This window comes from Gobio gobio (genome assembly GCF_949357685.1).
Source record: "Gobio gobio genome assembly, chromosome: 10".
Taxonomy (NCBI): Eukaryota; Metazoa; Chordata; class Actinopteri; order Cypriniformes; family Gobionidae; genus Gobio; species Gobio gobio.
This window is the reverse complement of record NC_137116.1, coordinates 17079750-17102950: the sequence shown is the minus strand read 5'-3', so window position 1 is coordinate 17102950 and position 23201 is coordinate 17079750. Positions and strand designations below refer to the sequence as shown.

General features: G+C 37.6%; 2 protein-coding genes and 1 long non-coding RNA gene across 4 annotated transcripts in view; 1 reads left to right on the top strand and 2 right to left on the bottom strand.

Moving 5' to 3' along the window:
• Positions 1-23201, top strand: part of mfsd14bb (major facilitator superfamily domain containing 14Bb) — a 669309-nt gene that overhangs the window by 206953 nt on the left and 439155 nt on the right. The gene's annotated exons all lie outside the window — the stretch shown is intronic.
• Positions 2425-5589, bottom strand: LOC307132930. Its single transcript, XR_013817335.1, has 3 exons — positions 4957-5589; positions 4385-4477; positions 2425-3465 (listed from the first exon to the last, which is right to left on the bottom strand). It is a non-coding gene; the product is annotated as an uncharacterized lncRNA (long non-coding RNA).
• Positions 15383-23201, bottom strand: part of LOC307132927 (piwi-like protein 1) — a 21283-nt gene continuing 13464 nt past the window's right edge. For both annotated transcript variants that reach the window (XM_079827555.1, XM_079827556.1), the window contains one exon: positions 15383-15564. In XM_079827555.1, coding sequence (XP_079683681.1) covers positions 15509-15564 — 56 coding nt within the window. In that variant the 3' untranslated portion in view covers positions 15383-15508. The remainder of the gene's footprint in view (positions 15565-23201) is intronic.

The window sequence follows — 23201 nt, the reverse complement described above, 5'->3', positions numbered from 1 at the left end:
TATATACATAATGCTTCAATGTGTATATTATATAATGTACTGACTGCGGCTTTGTAAATTTAAATCAGGAATGGGCAACTCTGGCCCTTTTGAAATGGAGAGTTTACCTCCAAGCCTAATCGAGCACGCCTGAAAATTTGTAACTAAAGTCTTCATGTTTACTTCTAGATAATTATAGGCAGGGGGGTTTGAGGTTGGAGCTAAATCTGCAGGACAGTGGACACTGAGGGCCAGAGTAGCCCACCACTGCTTAAATCATATAGAATATATGCTAACCTGACTGTACATTAAACTTATTTTGAATTGTGTTTTTGTTTTACTTTTAGACCAGGACTGGAGAATGCCTGACTATGGGATGTTAGAACTTCTTCCTCTGGTTGAGAAAAGGCTACACCACATCAGTGACCACATCATCTGTTTATCAATTATACACTGTAGGGTACAAGTAAGCTAATTGTTTAGAAGAAGAAGAACAAGATAGAACATGAACATGATAGAGGGAAGAGCAAGAAACCAGTCTAGCTGTGATAATGAATCATTATTTTTCAACACAATATCAAATCTGTTTTCTGTATCATAGTTGACTGTATTGGATTCTGTGGCACTTATTTGTGTGGCTTCAGCAGCTGTGAATGGATTAATATGATCTTAATGTATTTTTGAAGACCCATTTTTATTTATCTTGAATCTCATTTGTCTTTATGCTACTTTATCAACTGTATACTGTATCCTCCAATAAAGAGTTGAGTGATAAAATATGGTGAATATTGTGTATGGTGTTTGGAAAGTAAATACACATTTCACAAGTTTATTTAGGTTATCTAATTAATTACCAAGATTCTTTTACTTGAGACATAAACCTTTTTTATCTGGTTATATTATATTTGGTACAATGCACCAAAAAGTTGCATATACTTGCATGCTGTGACAATTATGCCAGTTTTAAATGCCAGAAATAAAGGACAGGATTACAAACACTTCAAGCTTAACTGAAGATGATCCATGTTGATAAATCTGGTACATCTAGTACTGCAATAAAAATTAAAGCATGCACATTACCGATGTCAGGTATGTGAAAATACATGAAATTTTGGCAATGTCTCTTTTGCTATTGGTGCATTGTCCTATATTTAATAATAATAGTGAAGTGTACATATGAATAGTTTTTGTTTACACTGGAAACTGGATAATTGCAAATTGTTGCGGGTTCATACATTATATTTATTGGTGTTTATCCATAAAAGAAAAAATAAATATTAATAATAATTATATTACAACATTTCTTTCAAATATTTCTGCATTTCATCAGATGGTCTCACAATACCCATCAAAACCTAATACAAGCATGATGTTAGAATAGAAAAGAGAAAATACTCTGATATTTAAATGTGACTCAAAGTTTGTTGTCCATGATGAGGAAAATAGATCTGTGTATGTTGTACTGCCCTTCCGCCCTCAGGGACCCAATGGAGGCCCCTGGAAGAGCAAAAAAAAGCACATTTCAAATGGCTGTTACTCAAAGTCTGGTTATTGTATCACAGAGAAAATTGTCAGGACAACTGCTTATGCTATGTTTTCTAAATAATGTTGGGCACAGTTTTCAGACAGATATGGAAAGCTGGCATAAAGGTTTTCTAAAAGTGCTCACAGTAAAATATAAAATTTCAACCTGCCCCTCATATATGTCATAAAGGTTTACACAATGAACATATTTAGATATCCAGTTGTCCATTAAAGATGTCATTTACTTAGCATTTATTGTTTCATTATTAAACGTTTTAAACTACATTACCCATACATCTCTGTCATTGTACAAATGCAATGGGAAACATGGCGCTGTAGTTCATTGAAGTGTGCAGAAATGCTTAGGGTTAGGGTTGGGATCTCGGTAAAGGAGTAATTTCTCACAACATAGCGACACTTTATAATTAACTTAACGCATTATTAACGTAATAAAAACATCAAAACATACTTTGTAACGTGAAACGCCGTTTTATATGGGTTAAAAGACAGCCCAATCACAGCGAGTTCTGCGATAAAGTCACAGCCAATGACAACGCAGCAGAACAGAGGCGTCACACTTACTTGTCCATTTATGGTAAATGATGACAGATCTCATCCGGTTTCAACTGAAGGGCTAGATTCCTTAAATATTTACTATTTAGGCTGCTAAATATTTATTTCTTAAATATTTATAAGCTACAACAGCACGGGTAGTTGCAGTTTTTGTAACTAAAGATAAATGCATCTACTAATATACATTTATTGTGTGTGTGTGTGTGTGTGTGTGTGTGTGTGTGTATTATATGTGAATAAATAAGAAGTGATTATATATATGTATATTGAATCACTTCTTTATGCCATTCTTCATCTGAACTGAATTAAAATAAATGTAACAAAAGCATAATGAATGCACACAATTTTATAAGCATATTCCAATATTTAATGTCAATCATTTCAAAGACAAATGTAGTGCCCAAACTACTCCACAACAGTATAAAGAAGATCAGTTTTATATATATATATATACAGAGAGAGAGAGAGAAATATATTGAAACATAACTTTTCAAAAAAATAACCATTATGAAGTACAAACCAAGACATGAGGTGCGACTTTATTATCTGAAAATATATTTGTTTCTTCCCTTAAAAAAATAAATAGGCAAAAAAAAAAAATGTACATTCTCAACTTTAATACTATTTCCTTGTGATTATTGTTCACTTTTATTGTAAATAAATGAAAGGCCAATTCAAATAGTTAAAGATTATTATAAATGTTAACCATTTTCAGTAAGAAAATTCTTCTATAAAATACATTAATATTACATTTACATTAACAAGGTAGTGATTTACTATAGTGACCACTGTAATAAAAGGTTTAATGAATAAACATTGATTTCAAAAGGTATTCACTCTCACTATCTTCATTTGTTCGAACAAACACCCGCTATATACAAATGCAGATATATACATTGGACTATAGCATCATGAAGTCGCTGCATGACTAGAACTAGTGGATGGCAATACATTTGTCCTTTACTAAAACTCCTGATGAGCACTGATGCTTTTTTGATAAAGGCATAAGCAGACATCAAGTACAGTTTATGAATATTGGTTCTGCATATATCGAAGAGATCATGAAGAGGAGTGGTACTCCACGTGAAGACTTTGAGAAACTGTGACATAGCAAAGGGTGCACCTCACTGGACATATCCTACGCATGCCCAAACAACAACACCCCAAAACAGTTATGAAGTGGACACCACCAGGAAGACGCAGGAGACAGGGAAGACCAAGGAAGACATGAGACAGATGTTTCGTGAAGACCTGAAGAATGCAGGTGTTCCATGAGAAGATGTGAAGAACGTGGCCACAGATCGAATATGTTGGAGGACACATGTTGCCCAGTGTGCCCAGGACAGGACATGATGATGATGTCCCTTTACATAACTGTAGGATTTCCTTCTGTAAAAAGTGTTGCATAATTAAATGTTAAATACAGTTCACTGATATGTGTGCATTTCCATTATTGAAAGTATATCTTTAATAGCACATATGAATTTGTTTAAAAATGTTGATTATTCATGATTATTCACTTGATCTTTTGATCACGTAAATGATTTACATGCAAACAGGACATTATCAGCAGTACGCTATGGGGCAGTCATGGCCTAATGTTTAGAGAGTTGGACTTGCAACCCAAAGGTTGCGGGTTCGAGTCTCAGGTCCGGCAGGAATTGTCGGTGGGGGGAGTGAATACCAGCGCTCTGGCTGTGTGTTCACGGTGTGTGTGTGTGTGTGTGTGTGTGTGTGTGTGTGTGTTCACTACTGTGTGTGTGCACTTGGATGGGTTAAATGCAGAGCACAAATTCCAAGTATGGGTCACCATACTTGGCCACACGTCACTTCACACTTTTCAGTACAACTGATCTGATTATGACAAAATAATCGAATATCTGATGTCATGTGAGCATTCTTGCAAACAGAGGTAGGTTATGAGGTCTGAAGAGACATCTAATATTGCATGAACAGACAGGGCCCAATTTGTAATAATTTTAAAGAAAACATTGGACTTAATATAAACTTTCTGACAGTGTGTGGGACATCCGACTACTTTCCAAGAAGGGGCGCAACTGATTTACAAAAATCATGATAAATATGTACAGGAATTGAGGCAGTAGCCAATGGCAGAAGTCGGAGTAAAAGCTGCAGGATTATGTACGAGTATATGTACGAGTATCATATGAATTTGACAACTTGTTAAATCTTGTGAATTATTAAGTCTTAGAGAATATGTTCTTACTGATTGAGCCATGCGGTTTGTAAGAATATGTTTAAGTAACCACAAATGCTTGATAAAGAGTTCAAACCAACACTTACTTACCATTGCAAATATTTGCTGTTGCTTCTTTCGGTCTTCTCTGTTACTTCTCCATGAACAAGAATGGGCTGACTGAGTCCGAAAGGCCCTTTTGTTCTTTCCAGGTAAAAAAAAGAGAGAGAGAAAAAAAGTCATCATATATAATACATATATTATATACAGTAAAAAGTACTATTACATTACAATATTTGGATTTAACATTAAAAGGCATTTCAAGCATGGTAAGTGTTGTGTTTACTGTCTATTTACAACAAACATCACATTAAAACTACCAATACTGTGGTAAAAGCATTGCAAGTGTTTTTATTGTGCTTCTACTACAAATGCCACGTTGGAACTACACAAGTAGTTATTATTAAATATTAAAAATATGAAATATGTTTTATAGCAAGGTCTATAGCACGTCACGTGACAGTGTTTAATCACCCTAAGGTGTGTTGATTTAGAAAGCAAAGAAATGTGAAGCCTGAGTGGAGATGAAAGATATGATGCAGTGACTGAACATAATCTGATCAATAACAACAAGCAGAAAATACTTTATATCAAACATTAGGACATAATTTATGACTACTCACCAACACGTGGGACACGTGAACTGATGCCAAGCATCGCGATGTGTTCTGAACGAGACTTCTTCAGCGCGATTTCATGACGCCGAGGGGTAAGCCCATAGAAATGTATACGTAGATAGTGAAATGTGCTATACAAATAAACTTGCCTTTGCCTTGCCTTCTCAAGTGTATTAATAAGAACTACCAGTTGGCTTTCACTAATGTCTGTTTTTAGCTCTTCCCTTGTCTTGCGAGCATGGTCCTTCCATTGTTCGTACAGCTGAATCAATCTTTTCTCCCTTTTCAGTGCCTCCTCCTGTTTATATGCACGCATCTTCTCCGTGAGGTTCCGTTGACGACCAGAACGGTGAAGCTCCTCCTCTTCCGTTCCATTATGAGGAGCCTCTACCTGCTGGTCTGGGTCTTTATTTTCAGATGCATCCATTTTCTTAACAGGAGTGCCACAGACTAAATCATAGCATCAAGTTCTTTGATTACCATTAGACAGCTTTCAGATGTGTGGTAGGATGGATGAGGTGAAGCTGTTGTTCTTCTGGGTGAAGCTCTTACTGTAGCATTCCCGGCTGAACAGATGCAATTACTCTCAGGAACTGATGTTTGTAAAGGGTTTAATTTCCAGAAAAAACACCGTAAGAGCTGAATAAAACAAACAAACAAACACACATTAGACATCTGCGCAAATTGTATACAAATGTCCATAAACCTATACACTAATAAATACACATTTGCAATCTAGAAGGCCTACACCATAAATAGTGTGACAATAAGCATATTTTTAATATACAGGCTAATGTAATAACTTTGCATTACTGTTCTGTAGTAAGCCTGAATAAATTTTAACATTGACAGTAGCAATCTTTAATGCACAATTGACAAATTTCTTTTAAAGTGCCTGAATTACCTATATGAATTTATGAATTGCTTTAGTTACAACAATCTCCCTTTAGAGTGCAATATGAACTAAATGAAACACATGAGCTAACAATGAATACATTTTGGCTGACAATCTCAATTTAGAGAAAAACATAAAATATATATAAAATGACAACCCAGTCTCATATAAAAACGTACCCTGACTACATTGGTCCAAAGTGCAAAACTTAGAGGGGTTGCAATAATGGCCCTTGAATTGTATGACTGTTACATTTTTTTTGCCTATTCTTTTCCTCTTGTTTTGCGTCCAAGTCACGTGACTTTCAAGATTCCAGCCGTGAGAACAAAAAACATGGCGGACATTTCTCTCATTTTAGTGGAAAAAATCAGTATTTTGAGTTAGTTTCTGCATGAAAATAAGTTTTGATTACATTTCTAGCGAGAAATATATATTTTATTTTCATAATATTCACTCAGTGAATGTACATAATCACTCGCTTGCTCGTTGTTGCGAAGATTTTTCAGATCTCTCCAGAAAAATGTGAAATTGTAACGTTTTGGTTGCTATCGCTGCTATCAACGTGAATGTTATCATGATTAAATTATTTATTGGGTTATCATTTTTCCATTATGACATGTTGGAGTATGATTCTCAATTTAATCAGCCAGCATAGTTTTATTTACATTTATTTATTTTTATTTATGCTATTCAGACACAAACAGTAGCCCAACCCCGCCCCTAAACCTGCCCATGTGCGTTATATGAGATACAACACAGAATATTACAGACAACGGGCACACTTTATTGAAAAAGTTCAAGTATTCCAACTGTTCCGAGGTCAAACGATTGATTTGTGTGATTAAAAGACGCGCCCCGGCGTCACGGTCACAGGCCGGCTGCAAGTTAAACCCATAGATGTGTACACATAGATGTCTCATTCGACCGCTCCAGGCACGTCGACGCGCCGCCATAGAAACAGTCGCTAATGGGGTATCTACTAGGGGTGTAACGATTCGTTTTAACAACGATTCGATTCGTATCACGATTTGAGGTTGTCGATACGATTCAAGGACGATATTGGTTAATTTAGAACGATACGATCCAAAACGATTCAGTGACTTGAAATCGATTCAGTAACTTTTTAGTCAAAAATTGTGTGACTGAAATAAATATCTGGATACTGGTCAGTGCAGGTGAAGTTTCCTGGATTCCTTTTGTTTCTTGTAAGGGAATCAGGTATCAATTAATTATGGATATAAACAAACAAGTAAACAACAATTAATGGCAAATGCATTCAAATTTTATCTGAATAAAGTGCAACCAACAGTTTAGGTTGAATTAACAGGAAGTTAACCTTTTCTGCTCTCATTTTCAATATTCAATACATTTTCAATAAAAGCACAGTAAGTGCAACCAACATTTCAACAGTAGGTTAACCTGCTACTTCTGCTTTTGTTTTCCAACATAAAAATATTACAATATTAATATCAAAAATAAAGTGCAACTAACTTCTCTTCAGGTTTAATTAATAGTAGGTTTACCTGCTACTTTTGCTGTTGTTTTTCAACATTAAAATAATACAAATACAATATTAATATCAAAAATAAAGTGCAACTAACATTTCTTCAGGTTGAATAAACTGGCTGAACCTGCTACTACTCTCAGTTTAATAAACAAACAATATTTAACAAAAGATAAAATGTAACCAACTACTCTTCAATGACTCTACAGATTTTTTTTTCAAAAATATCAACTGATCAACATGATCTGACCGCAGAACACTTCTCTGTGCGTTCACTATGTCGCCAGCTGTACTAAAACTCGCTCTGCTGGCACACTGGTGTCAGGAATGCACAGGTAACATTTAGCCAGGGTTGATAGTACAGGTAGCTCTTTCTCCTGGTGGCTTGATAATGTCTCGCTGGTTGGTTTCTCCTCTGCCATCCGCCATGCTATGTTTTGTTTTCTTAGCGCTGCTGCTGGTGCGTGGCGATGATGTCACAGATAGGCAGACTGAATCGAGTAACGTTTAACTCCTTTATTATTAAAAGTGCTAAGAAAAAACATCCATATAAAGTCTGACGTGCTTAAATCCAATGCGTTATTTCCTATTATCGATACAATCGATTGATTACCTTTTAAAACGATGTTAGATCGATATATGTCGTCCGGAAGGCCAACTTGCCGAGCACAGATCGATGTAGTTAGATCATAGGAATATAAATCGATACATCGATGTAGTAGATGAATCGTTACACCCCTAGCATTGATCATCTGGTGTGCTATTTTTCTAAAACGTTTTCGAAGTGCCAAAGTAATTATAGCACAATTGAGAAGGAAGCTCTTTCCTTAGTGCTGGCGCTCCAACACTTTGAAGTTTATTTAGGAGGTAGTAGTGGTAGTAGTGGAGGTAGTAGTGTGCCTATTATTGTTTTCACCGACCATAACCCTCTGACGTTTCTTTCCCGTATGTGCAATGCCAACCAGCGTTTGATGCGATGGGCGTTAGTTGTACAGGAATACAACCTGGATATTAGGCATCAAAAAGGCACTGAAAATGTTGTAGCGGATGCACTGTCCAGGGTGTAGTGCTGAAAAATAAGAAAGGGTTTTTTTCTATATTGGGGGAATATAGAAAAAAAATATTGGTGGGGGTGTTTTAGGTCCAAGGACGTATTCACATTTTTGTTTCTGTTACAGAATGTTATTGGAGTCTTTCTCCCCTCCTGTGTTTTCTTGCCTGATAGGTAAATGGCTGCCACCTGTGTTCATTCACTGATCTGGGCGTGGTCTGCGCATTGATTGGTGCGTGTCCTGAGGAGTCCAATATAAAGCTGCAGAGAGACATGTGGCGTTTGAGGCTGATCCGTTCTCCCAGGGGCGGACTGGCCATCTGGCATACCGGGCTTTTTCCTGGTGGGCCGCTGGAAAATGTGGGCCGGCCCATTGCTATGTAAATATATATGAAGAATAAATTATAGTAAAACTACGTAGCCTATATCCTTCCGTCAGCCCAGACGAATGGCCCGCGCAGCCCACTTGAGGCAAAACTCCATGCAAAACTCTAATCTATAGCCTGCTCAGTCCCAGTGTCTCAGTGGTGTAAAATCGCTCGTCAAAGTCAAAATGTTTGCGAAATCCAATCAAATTGAAGGAGGCGGGATTTACTGTCCACAGCAGCGCGGGCGGCACTTGAATGCGAGCCGAGGTAAGAGCTGAATATGCGTCAATGGGCTACAGCAATATTTCTCGACTGTTAAAGGGTTAGTTCACCCAAAAATGAAAATTCTGTCATTAATTACTCACCCTCATGTCGTTCGAGACCCGTAAGACCTCCGTTCATATTCGGAACACAAATGAAGATATTTTTGTTGAAAGCTGATGCTGAGAAAGGCTTCAGATAGGCCTCCATTGGCATTCAGTACATTTACACTCCCAAGACCCATAAAAGGCACTTAAAACGTCGTTACAAAGTCCATCTCACCACAGTGACTCTACAATAATTTTACGATGCGACGACAATAGTTTTTGTGCGCAAAAAAAAATTAAAATAACACCTTTATCCAACTTGTCCTTTCCTTCCGTGTGTGCCTCCACGACGCATGCGCGAGAATATGACGCAGATCCGGCGTTCGGACACATGACCCAGAAGCGATTTGTTTACAAGCAGAGGAAGACGCGCGTGTCTAAGCTTTTGGATTCTACATTGATCGTGCTTTAGGTCTCGGCGTAGTGCTCAAAATCGGACTAAAGTGCGCATTTCATGGATTCCCGAACCCCGGCGCTACGTCATATTCTCGCGCATGCGTCGTGGAGGCACACACGGAAGACAAGAACAAGTTGGATAAAGGTGTTATTTTGATTTTTTTTGCGCACAAAAACTATTGTCGTCGCATCGTAAAATTATTGTAGAGTCACTGTGGTGAGATGGACTTTGTAACGACGTTTTAAGTGCCTTTTATGGGTCTTGTAAGTCCCCTTCACTGGCCCCTGACCCCACACATGGCCTCACTCAGTCTCCTTCATCAGATGGACCCTCAGGGACTGCTGTCTCTCTCCTCTCTCCTCAGAGCCAGAGGATGATGATGATGATGATGATGATGATGATGATGATGATGATGATGATGGAGAGATGGTAAATACCACTCCTTTGTGTTTCTTTCGAATCAAGTAAAATAATTCAAACAGTGATGAATTAACATCCAGTGCTTTAAATCCAGGCTTTCCACATATTCTACATTTAAAAGTACAGCCTAAAGTCATTAGTAAGCAGCAGATATGCATCAAGTCAGCTTTATTTCTCTAGTGCTTTGTACTATACAGATCGTGTCAAAAGGAAAATAACAGCATTATGCATCAAACAGTTGTGATGTAGTAATTTCATTGATTGTGTAAGAGTGGACTCCTGTAGATGGTTCAATCTACAGGGTTGCCATTAGACTAAAAAACGTTATCAGAAAGATGGAAGAAAACTGTACATTTCTTGTCTATTTCCACCCACTGCAACTCATACCAACGACGGAGATAAGCGCAGTTACAATAGCAAAATATGTGGGAGAGCGTTGCTATAATATGACTATATTGTATTGCAATAGGGAGCACTTCAAAGTCAATACTAAATCAAAACTAGTTAGCACAGTATTTGTAATAAAAAGGATTTAATGACAAAATCTGGTTATGGTTACACTTAAAATAGTTTCAAAATGGATGAATGAGATGATAAACTTATACCATTAATCGTACACAGCATGAATACAATGTTACCTGAGAGAGAGAGAAAGAGAGAGAGAGAGAGAGAGAGAGAAAGAGGAGAGAGAGTGGGGGAGAGAGAAGAAGAGAGCAAAGACAAGAAGCCCAGATGACTTCAAGAGCCAGAGCAAAAGAGAAGAGAGCCTAGTTTCCCATCTTCTTTTATCTATCCCTTGACCATGTGACCGAAACCAAATGTATTCTTTTAAACTGACCAATCAGATCAAACTCACACATAACATTCAAACTGACCAAACTTCCCCCACTGTAAAAGGTGTGGCACCCCCTGCGGCCTACAGGCCTGCCTTTTGTCCTTCTGTTAAGCAAATGTGTTGACAACAGTAAAGCAAATTTCTTTGTTGGATTTCAAATATCAAATATCTTTGATTATTTTCAATCCTTTCAGTCCCCCCTTGGCACATTTGGCCACATTCATAAAATGTCCAGAGGTGACACAGTCAACAAAGACATGCTTTCCGTTGTGTAGATGTCATCTTCAGACTTGTCGTCCAGGCATGTTGGAAAAAACAGTCTGTCAGTCCTTACACCTGCTTGAGAACTTCATCAAATGGTGTGGTGCAATCTCTTTGATCACTGATATGCAAAACGTCCATTGAATACCTCACACCTCAAGAACAGTCACTGAAGATGAGAACAAACGCTTGTCTCTCTTTCTGAGGCAGAACACAGGAGGTGAATTCGAGCAGCAGGAATCTGTAACAAATAGCCCAACAAACAGCAAAATAGCATACACTTTTGTCATTTGTCATTTGGTCATTGGCATTTGTCATTGGTCAGAAGTTTGATATGGTCAGATTAAAATATTCTCTGGCAATAAGCCTTTAAATCGATGTACTTAATAAAGTGGTCAAGGTTTAGAATAAAAAGAAGATCTCACAAGCTCTTACATTATTTCTAGAAACCTTTAAATAATCTGCATCATAACAAAACAACAATCACATTGTTGGGTTTACACCCTTCTTTCATTAAGAGTATCAGCAAAATATTGTGTAACCAAATACAGAAATTCAATTGAATTAATGTCCAAAACCATTGTTACATTGTTACAATGTACATTGTTACATTGACAAAATACAAAGTCTCAGAACTCAAAATCAACAAAATTCAAAATCAAATGCATTTTTACAATACACTGATAAAATATTTTTCACTAGGTAAGGATGAGAAATACCCTTTTGATATTTAAATTGGTGAGACAAATAATACCTGATTTAGTAAATCAAAAGAAAGAAACAAAACAAACAATAACTTGAAGAAATTCACAGTAGTAATACAGTCTAGATGTAAAGACATTTTGTGAGGCAGATGAAGATTTGACTTTGTGTGAAAATCAAATTTATGTGACTGAATTTAGCTGTGGCTATGTGTAAATCATGTCCAAACACTGGTGAGGAGGTTTACAATTGTGATGCAAATTTAGCCCTGTTGTAAAACAGGCAGCCAGTATGTGAATGTGAGTATGAGATGTGACCTGGCTCAATTCCTCTCACACCAATGTTTTTGTTAAGGAGCATGATAAAATGCAAAGTTTGGAGTTCTTGAATCCTGCGCTGTGATGAAAACATTCTCATGGTTAATGCAATTGTAATTCACACTGTAGCCACATGGCAATTCTATGCTCCTGTACTGGGTTTAACTGCAGCTATATCGGGAATAGCAGAGTTTCCAATTCGGAGACTAACAAATTCAACATAGACACACATGCAACTTGAAATTGCTGTACAATTCCAGTATTAAAGTTATTCCAATTTACACAAGATACATGGCCTAGAATGCACAGCATCTACAGCCTTTATCCTAAGTGTTTCATAACTTACAGTAAAGCAATCATGTGTTTTAAAGAATAAACTTGACTAGTCTATGTGTATCTTGTAACACAAACAACCATACTGTGTAATCAATGCGCACAATGTGTTATACAATTACAAATTCGAAAATACAGACAGGATCATTGCAATCTGGATGTTTTACTATTAAACTCCTTGCTAAGAGGCTGCTAACCCGCTCGCAAGTGAAGTTAATAGCTGAAGGCCTTGCATGAACACTGCAGTTAGCTCACTGAGAGTCTTACCTGCAAATGAGCGCTGATCTTTTCCCTTAGAAAGTAATTTCCTATTTTTCAGAAAATACGGAGGAGGCCGACCTCGACCCAGCGACCAGCATTTCAAATCGCCATGCCCTATTTTCTGACAAGATCTGCAAAACCTGTTCTTTTGGTCATGGGGTTGCTTGCTAGGTTCTGCTGGAGTATGAGGATAATGACCTTCTAATGCTTGCAAACCATGCGTTCTGGTACACGACACTGCGCTATTCCGTTGCTGCACCCGCTTAAGAACTGAAATAGGCACACTTTCTTGGGCATTTTCTGAACTAAACGTTTCAGATTCATTAGAGCAAGTCACCTCATCTATGAAGTGAACATGCTTTTTAATCCCATCGCTATTAAGCATTATGGGAGGCATGCGCTTTTTAGCATTTAGCTTAGCCTTGAGATCTGCAATGGTTTCTTTGTGCTTTTTACACTTTTCCGTCAGGGCTAACTGCTCAGCTAGTAAGTTATCTAGCTGCGTTTGAAGATCTTGAATCTTTGCCTCAGACTTTTCTGCCTCTTCATTTTTAGAATCCACTTCTTTACATTTCGCATTTATACTTGAAACTAGATGTGTTGTCACATCACGTAGCCTTTTACAACTTATGAAGTTTAACGCCTCAATTATTTCACCATGTTTTGATTTCTTTTGATGTCTGCCATTTAATTCCCAATATCTGAACATTTCATCATCTGAACTTTTAATTCCAATATACTCTTTCTTGAGTTTGGACAAGGTAGGCTCAACTTTTTCACTCCATAAAGCAAACAATATGTCACTAGAAATTTTCCCTTCCATCCCGAGGAGATTATCTGAGTATTCACTGATTGTACAGTAATGGGACTATTGAAGCTATTTAAAACCTTCTAAATTCTGTTTCATGCAATTCCTTCAACCATTAAACAATGAAAACAGACTTACCCAAAGAAGGTCAGCTTTAATCCATTCACAAGATCAACTGTGAAAAAATGTCCTCATTCTTACACAGATCAAAGTAAATTTCAGACAATTCACTGCAAGGGATCCCGGGTTTCGGCACCATCTGTAAGAGTGGACTCCTGTAGATGGTTCAATCTACAGGGTTGCCATTAGACTAAAAAACGTTATCAGAAAGATGGAAGAAAACTGTACATTTCTTGTCTATTTCCACCCACTGCAACTCATACCAACGACGGAGATAAGCGCAGTTACAATAGCAAAATATGTGGGAGAGCGTTGCTATAATATGACTATATTGTATTGCAATAGGGAGCACTTCAAAGTCAATACTAAATCAAAACTAGTTAGCACAGTATTTGTAATAAAAAGGATTTAATGACAAAATCTGGTTATGGTTACACTTAAAATAGTTTCAAAATGGATGAATGAGATGATATACTTATACCATTAATCGTACACAGCATGAATACAATGTTACCTGAGAGAGAGAGAAAGAGGAGAGAGAGTGGGGGAGAGAGAAGAAGAGAGCAAAGACAAGAAGCCCAGATGACTTCAAGAGCCAGAGCAAAAGAGAAGAGAGCCTAGTTTCCCATCTTCTTTTATCTATCCCTTGACCATGTGACCGAAACCAAATGTATTCTTTTAAACTGACCAATCAGATCAAACTCACACATAACATTCAAACTGACCAAACTTCCCCCACTGTAAAAGGTGTGGCACCCCCTGCGGCCTACAGGCCTGCCTTTTGTCCTTCTGTTAAGCAAATGTGTTGACAACAGTAAAGCAAATTTCTTTGTTGGATTTCAAATATCAAATATCTTTGATTATTTTCAATCCTTTCAGTTGTTTGTGTTTTTTAATAGGCTGTTGACTCCCAAAATGTCCCGGATTATCCACATGTGGACAGGCTGGCAGAAAATCTGCTGGCGCTCCGGGGTCACACAGCCGCCCCAACACCATAATAGCTCTTTGGCAGAACCTGGATGACCGGGACAAGGGGTGGTGAAAGCAGCTCGACACCAAAAGAGATGCTGATTGGACGCTTCAGAGTACCAAAGAGGCTCACTCAAACCCCTGGAGTAGAGAGCACCACCAGATGTGGCCTAACTGTTGCCGTCTGGTGGAGACCGTCTTCATCAGACTTTGCACTGCTCACCCAAAAAGGCAAGGGAGCCCTGTCGAGATGGTCTCTGATCCTGCAAGACTATCGCAGGATAAGGCAGCTTGTACTGGGCAACGGCTCGGTGATGGGAGGAACGTCAATGCAACTGGTGGAGGTTAACCATTTCCAAATGTATACCTTTTTTTGTATATAGCATTGTATATAGTGTGAACAGTTGTTTCAAAAGAGTTCACCATTGGTAATACTTGTGTTCAATAATATTTAACATTTTAACTTTCTATTTCTTGTTTATGAAAACCTATTTATTGATTTTTAAAATGTAACATTTTTAAATTGTTATTTAACATTCATTACCGTTCTATTGGCATAATTGCAAAATAAAAATAAAAAATTGGCAAGTGATTGCATTTTTACTTTCATATAACACTGCAACAATAAAACATGTATATTAAACGATAATTTGTACATTTTCTTATTATTGTAACAGACATTTTTCAGCAAATTGGTTACTATTTAATGGGTTGCATCTTTGTTCATTACAAATAACAGATTTGCAAGTGTCTTGTTTGGATGTAACCTAAAAAAATGCTTAATCAGATCAAAAAATATCACAACATCTAAATAATAGTAATATCACTGTTCCATTGGTCATTTCTTTTTTCTTGAAAGAATATCAAAAAACACAACAAACGAATTACATATGTATATTTTATTAACACTGGGACAGTATGCATTCAAAAATGCGTTTATTTAATACAATTATAAATAGTACAAAAAGTTGTCTTTAGCTGGATTCGAACCCCGGTCTTGAGCACCTGCAATAGAAAACAGTGTCTAATGTAAATGCGTGATTTTCCCACACGAAGAAACTGGAAAAGGTATCACGACAAGACATATAGGAAGGAATATCTCTCAACGTCACATTTCACCCTTTCTTTTCTTCTTCCCCTTCTCATTTTCTTCCCTTCTTCCCGCTTTTTTTGGACTACTGTTCCCCAGCTTTGTCTTCCTCACAAACAAGTGCGTAGTTTTTTAGTTCAGTTTTTTAGCTGGTATAATAAGATTTTCCTATGAAGACTGGACACATTGGTCAGATTAATGGACAGGCATAACATAAAAGTTTATTGCACATATCTTCTGATACATTTATAATAATAAATATTACAAGCAGGCAATAATATGAATGCGATGATGTATTATATATTGCGAGCATAGACCGTACAAATGCGAAACACTGAACCGGGAAACGGTCACGTGACAAAAGACCGAGACGAGATGAACTAACGGCCCGAACCCCGAAGACACGAGAGGTGAACTAAACTTTCCAGGGAAACGACTTGATTAAATGTGAGGTGACAAAAGAAAGAGCGATTTGGATCGGGAGGTGAACTAACAGACTCCATACATAGCCTGAAGATCCAGCTCAATCATTTCCTTCTCAGAGTTTGACCATTGCTGCATTAGCTTATTGTCTATTCCAAAGGTACTCATGTTTAACATGCAACATTTTAATGATATTCTGCTGAAATTAACGAAATGACTAGAAAAAAGATTCGTTAATTTTGCTGAACGAGATTCAAAGATCCGAGTCAGTAAAACGATCCGAACTTCCCACTACTAACCGGAATCGGCCCAACTGTTCTTGCTATCTTTTTTGTTGTTGTTCTTGCTATCTGTCTCTGTGTGTGTGAGCACTGCTAATTCTTTAATATTGAGAAATATTTATCGGTGCGTCCCAATTCGCTCTCCGTCCTAAATAATACACGAACATAAAATGAGTAACTTACGTCCCAAACCGTTGTTGAAAAGAGTATTCCAAAGATACCCGGATTGTCGACTGTTTCTGGGTAGATTTCGAAGTGCAGATCCGTGCAAACTCTAACGGCTGATGTTGAACGATTCGATTAGAACTACAAACGCGGATAAAAAGTGTTAAAAAACTACAAACATGGCAAAGATGTGCGGATGCGACGGTTAAGAGGTTGGGGTTTGAGTGAAAAATATTCAATATTCAAATTGTAAACACACTAGAGCATTAAAGACCCACCAATGGCAGATCAACAACGACACGGTAGGAAATTAAATTAAATTGAATGTGGAGGATTTGAACTGTGACAAGATGATTGACAGGGCAGGTTAAATGGTGAAGGGATGCACTTAACTAGAGTTAAAGATGAAGTATATGTCCCAAAGCTTGCTCTTCTGCTACACACTCAAAAGGACGTTCTTTTTATTGACAAAAAGAGTACATATAGGCCACATTTAGGTCGTAGTATAAGCGCGTGTATATCTTTATGGTTCAAATCCAAACAAACATTGGAATGCGTTCCATCCGTGACGTCACAGTGGAGGAGGCTTAAGGCTGTTCATTCTGATCATTCTGGACTGTTCATTTATCAGCGCCTGCACGACTTCACGCATCTTTTACCTACAGCTCTCGATCAGTTTGCAATTAATTGTTCATCTCAGTTTCCAAAATGGACAAAGGAGACAAAATGATGGTAAGAAGGCTTTCATACTATAGACCCTTTTCACATTTCTGGGTTTCTCAGAGAGGAAGTCATCATAGTTGGGTTAAACATGATCAAACACTAGATTTCCTCAAAAGTGAAATTGTAAAATGTAAATAACTTGCATCCTAATATTTTTAATGATATTTATATAAGCACACACACAAGTGAATATTAATGAATACAAGCAAATAGGTAATAACAGCAGGACTGGTGTTGAGCTCCAGGTAGGGCTGGGACGGTATGGATTTTTTCTTACCGCGGTTGAAAAGCAAGAAATTCCTGCGGTTCAACGGTAAACCGCTTTAAACGGCTCCCGCTCGACTTTAGCACACAGCCGCTCACACACACACACCAGCGCTGGCAATTGAACATAATAAGGAACATGTTTATTTTACATTTTACAAATTTATATATCTATATATAAATTTTATATATTACTTATTATTTCTATTACATATTTTTACATATTTATATTAATTTATATATCTCGTGTGCGCTTTTGTGTCAGTGGTTCAAATATTTAACGAAGGCTATTTAATTTAACAAAGTGTCGCACACTACTGTGATTGTAAGCCTGCCAGACGGATATCTTTTTCGATTGCCTTTTAATGAAATTGGAATTTCAGAATCACATAGCCTACTTATATTTAATGGCCTACAATAGATTATTTATTGATTATATTGAATGAAATTTCGCAGGCCCAGCTTATTTGTAGTCAATCTTTCCCAAACAGAGTTGGAAGAGAGTTTAAACTTACCAGTACTAAGGGTTGCTGAGGCAGCTCCAGCTCAGTTTGCTCTTTCTGAAGCCGTTGTTTTTTTTTTTCAAGTATTGGAAGAATGGAGTATATAGAAGACAATGCTTCATCGGGGCCAACAGGGTGCATGCTTTTCGTTCGGGCATGGGTTCGATATACCAACCACATCCACCAACAACCCCGAAACCAGAACGCGCTTTGGCGAAGGTAAGAAGGCTTTCATACTATAGACCCTTTTCACATTTCTGGGTTTCTCAGAGAGGAAGTCATCATCGTTGGGTTAACTATTAAAGGGGGGAGAAATGCTGTTTCATGCATACTGAGATTTTTACACTGTTAAAGACTTGGATTCCCATCCTAAACATGAACAAAGTTTAAAAAAAAAATGTTTGATGGAGTATTTCTGTGCCAAAAATAGTCCTTCCGGTTTCTCATAAGTTTCGGCCCCCAGCCGCTCGGCTTTTTTCGGAAAGACTCGGTACAGCGTATCTTTCTTTTATAAATATAATAAAACTAAAGACTTTTCAGAGATATGAAAGATGCAATACTACTCTATAGGTACACAAGATTGACATGAGATTGACTGAAAATGAGTGTTTCACCCCCCCTTTAAAGCTATGAATGAGAGAATACATTACATATTTTTGTGTGCCCATTTGCTCAAACAGCAAAAGGAAAACGGCACAATAGTGATTTCACAACTTTCAAAAAGAGGGAAAAATAGAGTGAGATTGATTGCATTTCCTTTCCCTGCTCTCCCTCCATCTCTCACGCGCACACACACGTTTTATGGGGACTTTCCATAGACATAACATTTTTTTTTAATACTGTATAAACTGTATATTTTATCCCCTACACTAACCCTACCCATCACAGGAAACATTCTGCATTTTTACATTTTCAAAAAACATCACTTAGTCTGATTTATAAGATGCTTTCCTTACGGGGACCAAAAAATGTGGGGACAAGGATTTCGGATATTGCCATCTTTGTGGGTACATTTTGTCCCCATTTTGCCAACCACCACACACACACACATACATACACACACACACACACACACACACACAGACACACACACACACACACAAGGTGCGTTCCATTCGACCGTAAGTCACGGTTGCCAACTCTCACACATTTGGCGTGACACACACGCTTTCAGGCTCTCACGCTCTCACTCTGCCCCAGTAAATCTCACGCCAAACCTGCTTTTGATATGAAACAAAGTCTAAGATTTTAAGTTTTGATACGAAATTCAAACAATAAATAGCGTTTTGGCACAGTTGATGTGGCATAACCGTTAAAGCCAGAGCCGTTGCGACATGCTCTCACCTCCCGGCGTCAAACATAGTCACTTTTATATTTACAGGATCATTTTATTATGGAGAGTGATTGAGATGCAACGTTGTGAACATTAATGTTAATATTCTTCTTGCATTTAGCCCTCAGTTATTACTTACTCATTGGTCACACTCATAAGTTACTCATTGGTGGTCAAATGTGACCATACACCTTAACTATTTTTCAAATAAATAAATGTTTTATATTTTAGTTCAATAATATTTATTGAATATTTTGAGGAGATCTTTTGGTACTAAAGACTATTTGTGCAGTAATTATGCACAAAATATCCACTTAAAGTATTTATTATGTATATTACAATTAGTGTAATAATTAAGGTTAAAATAGATCATTCCAATGCAAAGAGGCAAATTAGAGTCATTTTGTGGCTGGAAAATGAATAATTTTGGCTCTTTAATAAATATTCATGGCCTATATAGTCTAGACTCTAGTTGCTCAAAAGTATTGCAAGTCATAACTGCTTACCTATTACTTATTTAGACATGATCAAACACTAGATTTCCTTAAAAGTGAAATTGAAAAATGTAAATAACTTGCATCCTAATATTTTTAATGATATTAATATAAGCACACACACAAGTGAATATTAATGAATGCAAGCAAATAGGTAATAACAGCAGGACTGGTGTTGAGCTCCAGCCTCCAAGGTCACATATGAAATATCTACTGCTTGTAAATTGTGTGCATTAGGTTTTTCATTTGTGTGCAGCATGTGTACTCTTCTAACCTTTCTCTCTTTTCTTTTCTCAGAGTTATAAACAGGAGAGGGAGCACGTGCAAAAAATGTGTGACGAATTTGTTTTTAAATTTGCGGAAGTGTATCACAGACGTCCTGAAATTTATGAACAGGAGGCGGAGAAAAAGCCATTAAAATTAGAGATGAGAAAATTGGTAAATACACACATACATTTACAAAGACAGAAAGACACACTGATGTGTTCTCTGCAGTTCTGTCTCTTAAGATCACTGACTCTTCATGTGTTCTACAGGAGAAGGAGATTGTTATAAGTTCCATCTCATATGCCGAGCTTGCGAACTGGGTCAAAAACGTTTTTGCCCTCGTCATGGAGAGGAGGCATGCAGATATAAAGGACCCCATTAAACAGCTGGAAGTGGTGAATAATGCTCAAATAATTCTGGAAATCTTGAAAGAATATGTATTTGTTGTTGATATGATTTTTAAAATGGAAATAAGGTTCAGTAAAGTCCTAAAGTCAGCAGAGCAATGCGTGATAAAATGCAACACGTTTTTTTCACAACTGCTTTTTTGTAATTCTCCATCCAGATTCGGGACTACTTTCTCCTCGAGGACGAGCTGCAGAAGACATCAGACCTCCAGAAGATCGATTTTTTTCATTGTCGAAAAAGTGAAAGGTCAGCACAATTGTGCACATTGGGCATGACAGTACTATGGATGTTCTTCTGTCTTTGCATATGTATAACGGTGTAACGATGCACTCGTGTCATGATTCGATACAAATCCTGATACTAAACTCCTGATGCGATATTTATCACCATATTTTAAGCACTGATCTGCCCCAAACTTCACATGTTTGATAAGAGTCCTGGCCTGAAGACATCTACATGCCAATATTAGTTAGTCATAGCGCCGCCTGCTGGCAACAAGAAATGTCATGTTGTATACTGTAATTCCCTCCCAGAAACACATTAAAATATGCCGTCAATTCCCAAACATGCTAGAAACACATTAATGGCTACGTGCTAATGTATGCGATTTACGCCACGAAACAGGAAGTTGCTGTAACTCAGGCATACAATGTCCGAACTGCCCCAAACTTCACATGTTTGATAATAGTACTGGCCTGAAGACAGGATCTACATGCCAATATTCAGTTATAGTCATAGCTCCACCTTCTGGTGGCACATTGAAGTGAGTTTGCCATATTTATCCTATATTTACCCGCTTAAATGCATGTCGCCCACTATTCACTGTGGCCACCGGGTGGCGGTGCATGTGCGAGGGCCCTTTCATTGCTGCTTGCAGACTGAATTATTATTATTTAAATAATAGTATTTGATATTATATTATTATCAGGACAAATATTCCCCCATTGCATTACTATACTTTGTTTTCAATGTCACTGAAATGTTCATCTACGCGCACTCCTGCTGTTAGTGCACTAAACATAAGAATAAACCAGTCATAGTTCTGATCACAAGAAAGCGTGTCTAAATGACTATTCTCAAACTGTAAATGTTCTACATCTTCTCACTCTCGTGTTGTTTTAGCACATCATGCAAGCAATAAACGTCCGTGTTTACTACAGTAAATCTGTTCATCAAAGAAAAGCAATAGAGTCTCTTCAGAAGACTTTGATTATTTTGATGATGCCTTTTAAGTTTGAGAGGAATGGACTTTAAATGGAGGGACAGAAATCTTTCTCTGGTTTCTTGAAAAATATCTTGAAAATCTTACAGGTTTGAAACAACATGAGGATGAGTAGATGATGACAGAATTTACATTTTTGGGTAAATGATACCCTATAAACACAGTAAGCTGAGCCTTGGATAAAACAACTCAATAACGCAAATCATATCGTTTACATCAACAATACATATAGTCACATTTTTATATCACGATATATATATCTCGATATACGATGTATCGTTACACCCCTAATGTATGGTGTTGCATATGCACAGTGAAGATACTGCTTCTGATAACATGAATCATCTCTGTTACTGTTTCAGTGATGAAGAAGAGGAAGAAGAGGAGAAAGACCCTTTCATGATAGATGAAAGTCTGCTTAAATTTTACAAGGACTGCTTGGGAGGCTTTGAAAAAGTAGATGGCCGATACGAGCCGAAAATGATGTATGTTTCTTGTGCACAACCATGTGTTTGATTTCTACACACTCTCAATCTGTGGGAAGTCTGGGAACTGAAGACAGTAACAGTGTTTGACCATCTTTTTGTCTTGTGTGTTTTTGTGCAGAGAGGAGAAGCTAGACGGAGTAAGAGAGCAGTTTAAGCTCATTCGCAAACAGAGGGAGGAGAACATTGAGGCCATAAAGACAATGAATAGGAAAATTGAATATTTGCACACGTGCAAATATGATTCATCCGTTGTTGAGACGGTAAGCACATCGTGTCCCATCTTAAGCAGTCGCAGCCCCACACACACATCCAAATGTATTAGAAGACTGTACGGCTGATCTCATCGTTTTACTTTTGCCTCACCAGAACACAGAGTTATATAAGAAGCTCTTACACTTTTTCAAAAAGACCAGAGACTCTTCCTGCAGCCTTCCCGATCCGCGCATAATTATGAAGGAGTTAGGAGAGTGGATTGTAGAAAGGGTGGAAAGCACACCGCTGCTGAAACGGCGCGAGCTGAGAAAGGAGCTTTTTTATGCATATTCTCTGATGTAAGATATAAAAATGCATGTTTTCATGACACAGTGATAAAGCTACTGTGATGATCATCAGTGGCTGTTATAATTGTATAGTTTGTGTGATCTCTTGATAATCTCCCTCCTTTACAGTTTGAGGGAAACTGACGAAGATGAGTTGGAGGCCCAGCGAGTGGAACGGAGGAAGATCAGACGTGAGAGAGCTCTTGCTCCTCCTACACTGAAAATAGTAAGTGCCACACAGAACCAGCAGTACATACCCCATACTTTGGTCTTGCTCGTCAAATATTGTAACATGGATCCATAGTGTGATGCTAACTTAAAAATCACGTCTCTATTGCAGACCAAAAAAAGACCGATCCTGCCTCCAATCACAAAAAAAGAACCAGTGGGAACCAAGAACCAGGTAGGTAGATCGATAGATAGATAGATAGATAGATAGATA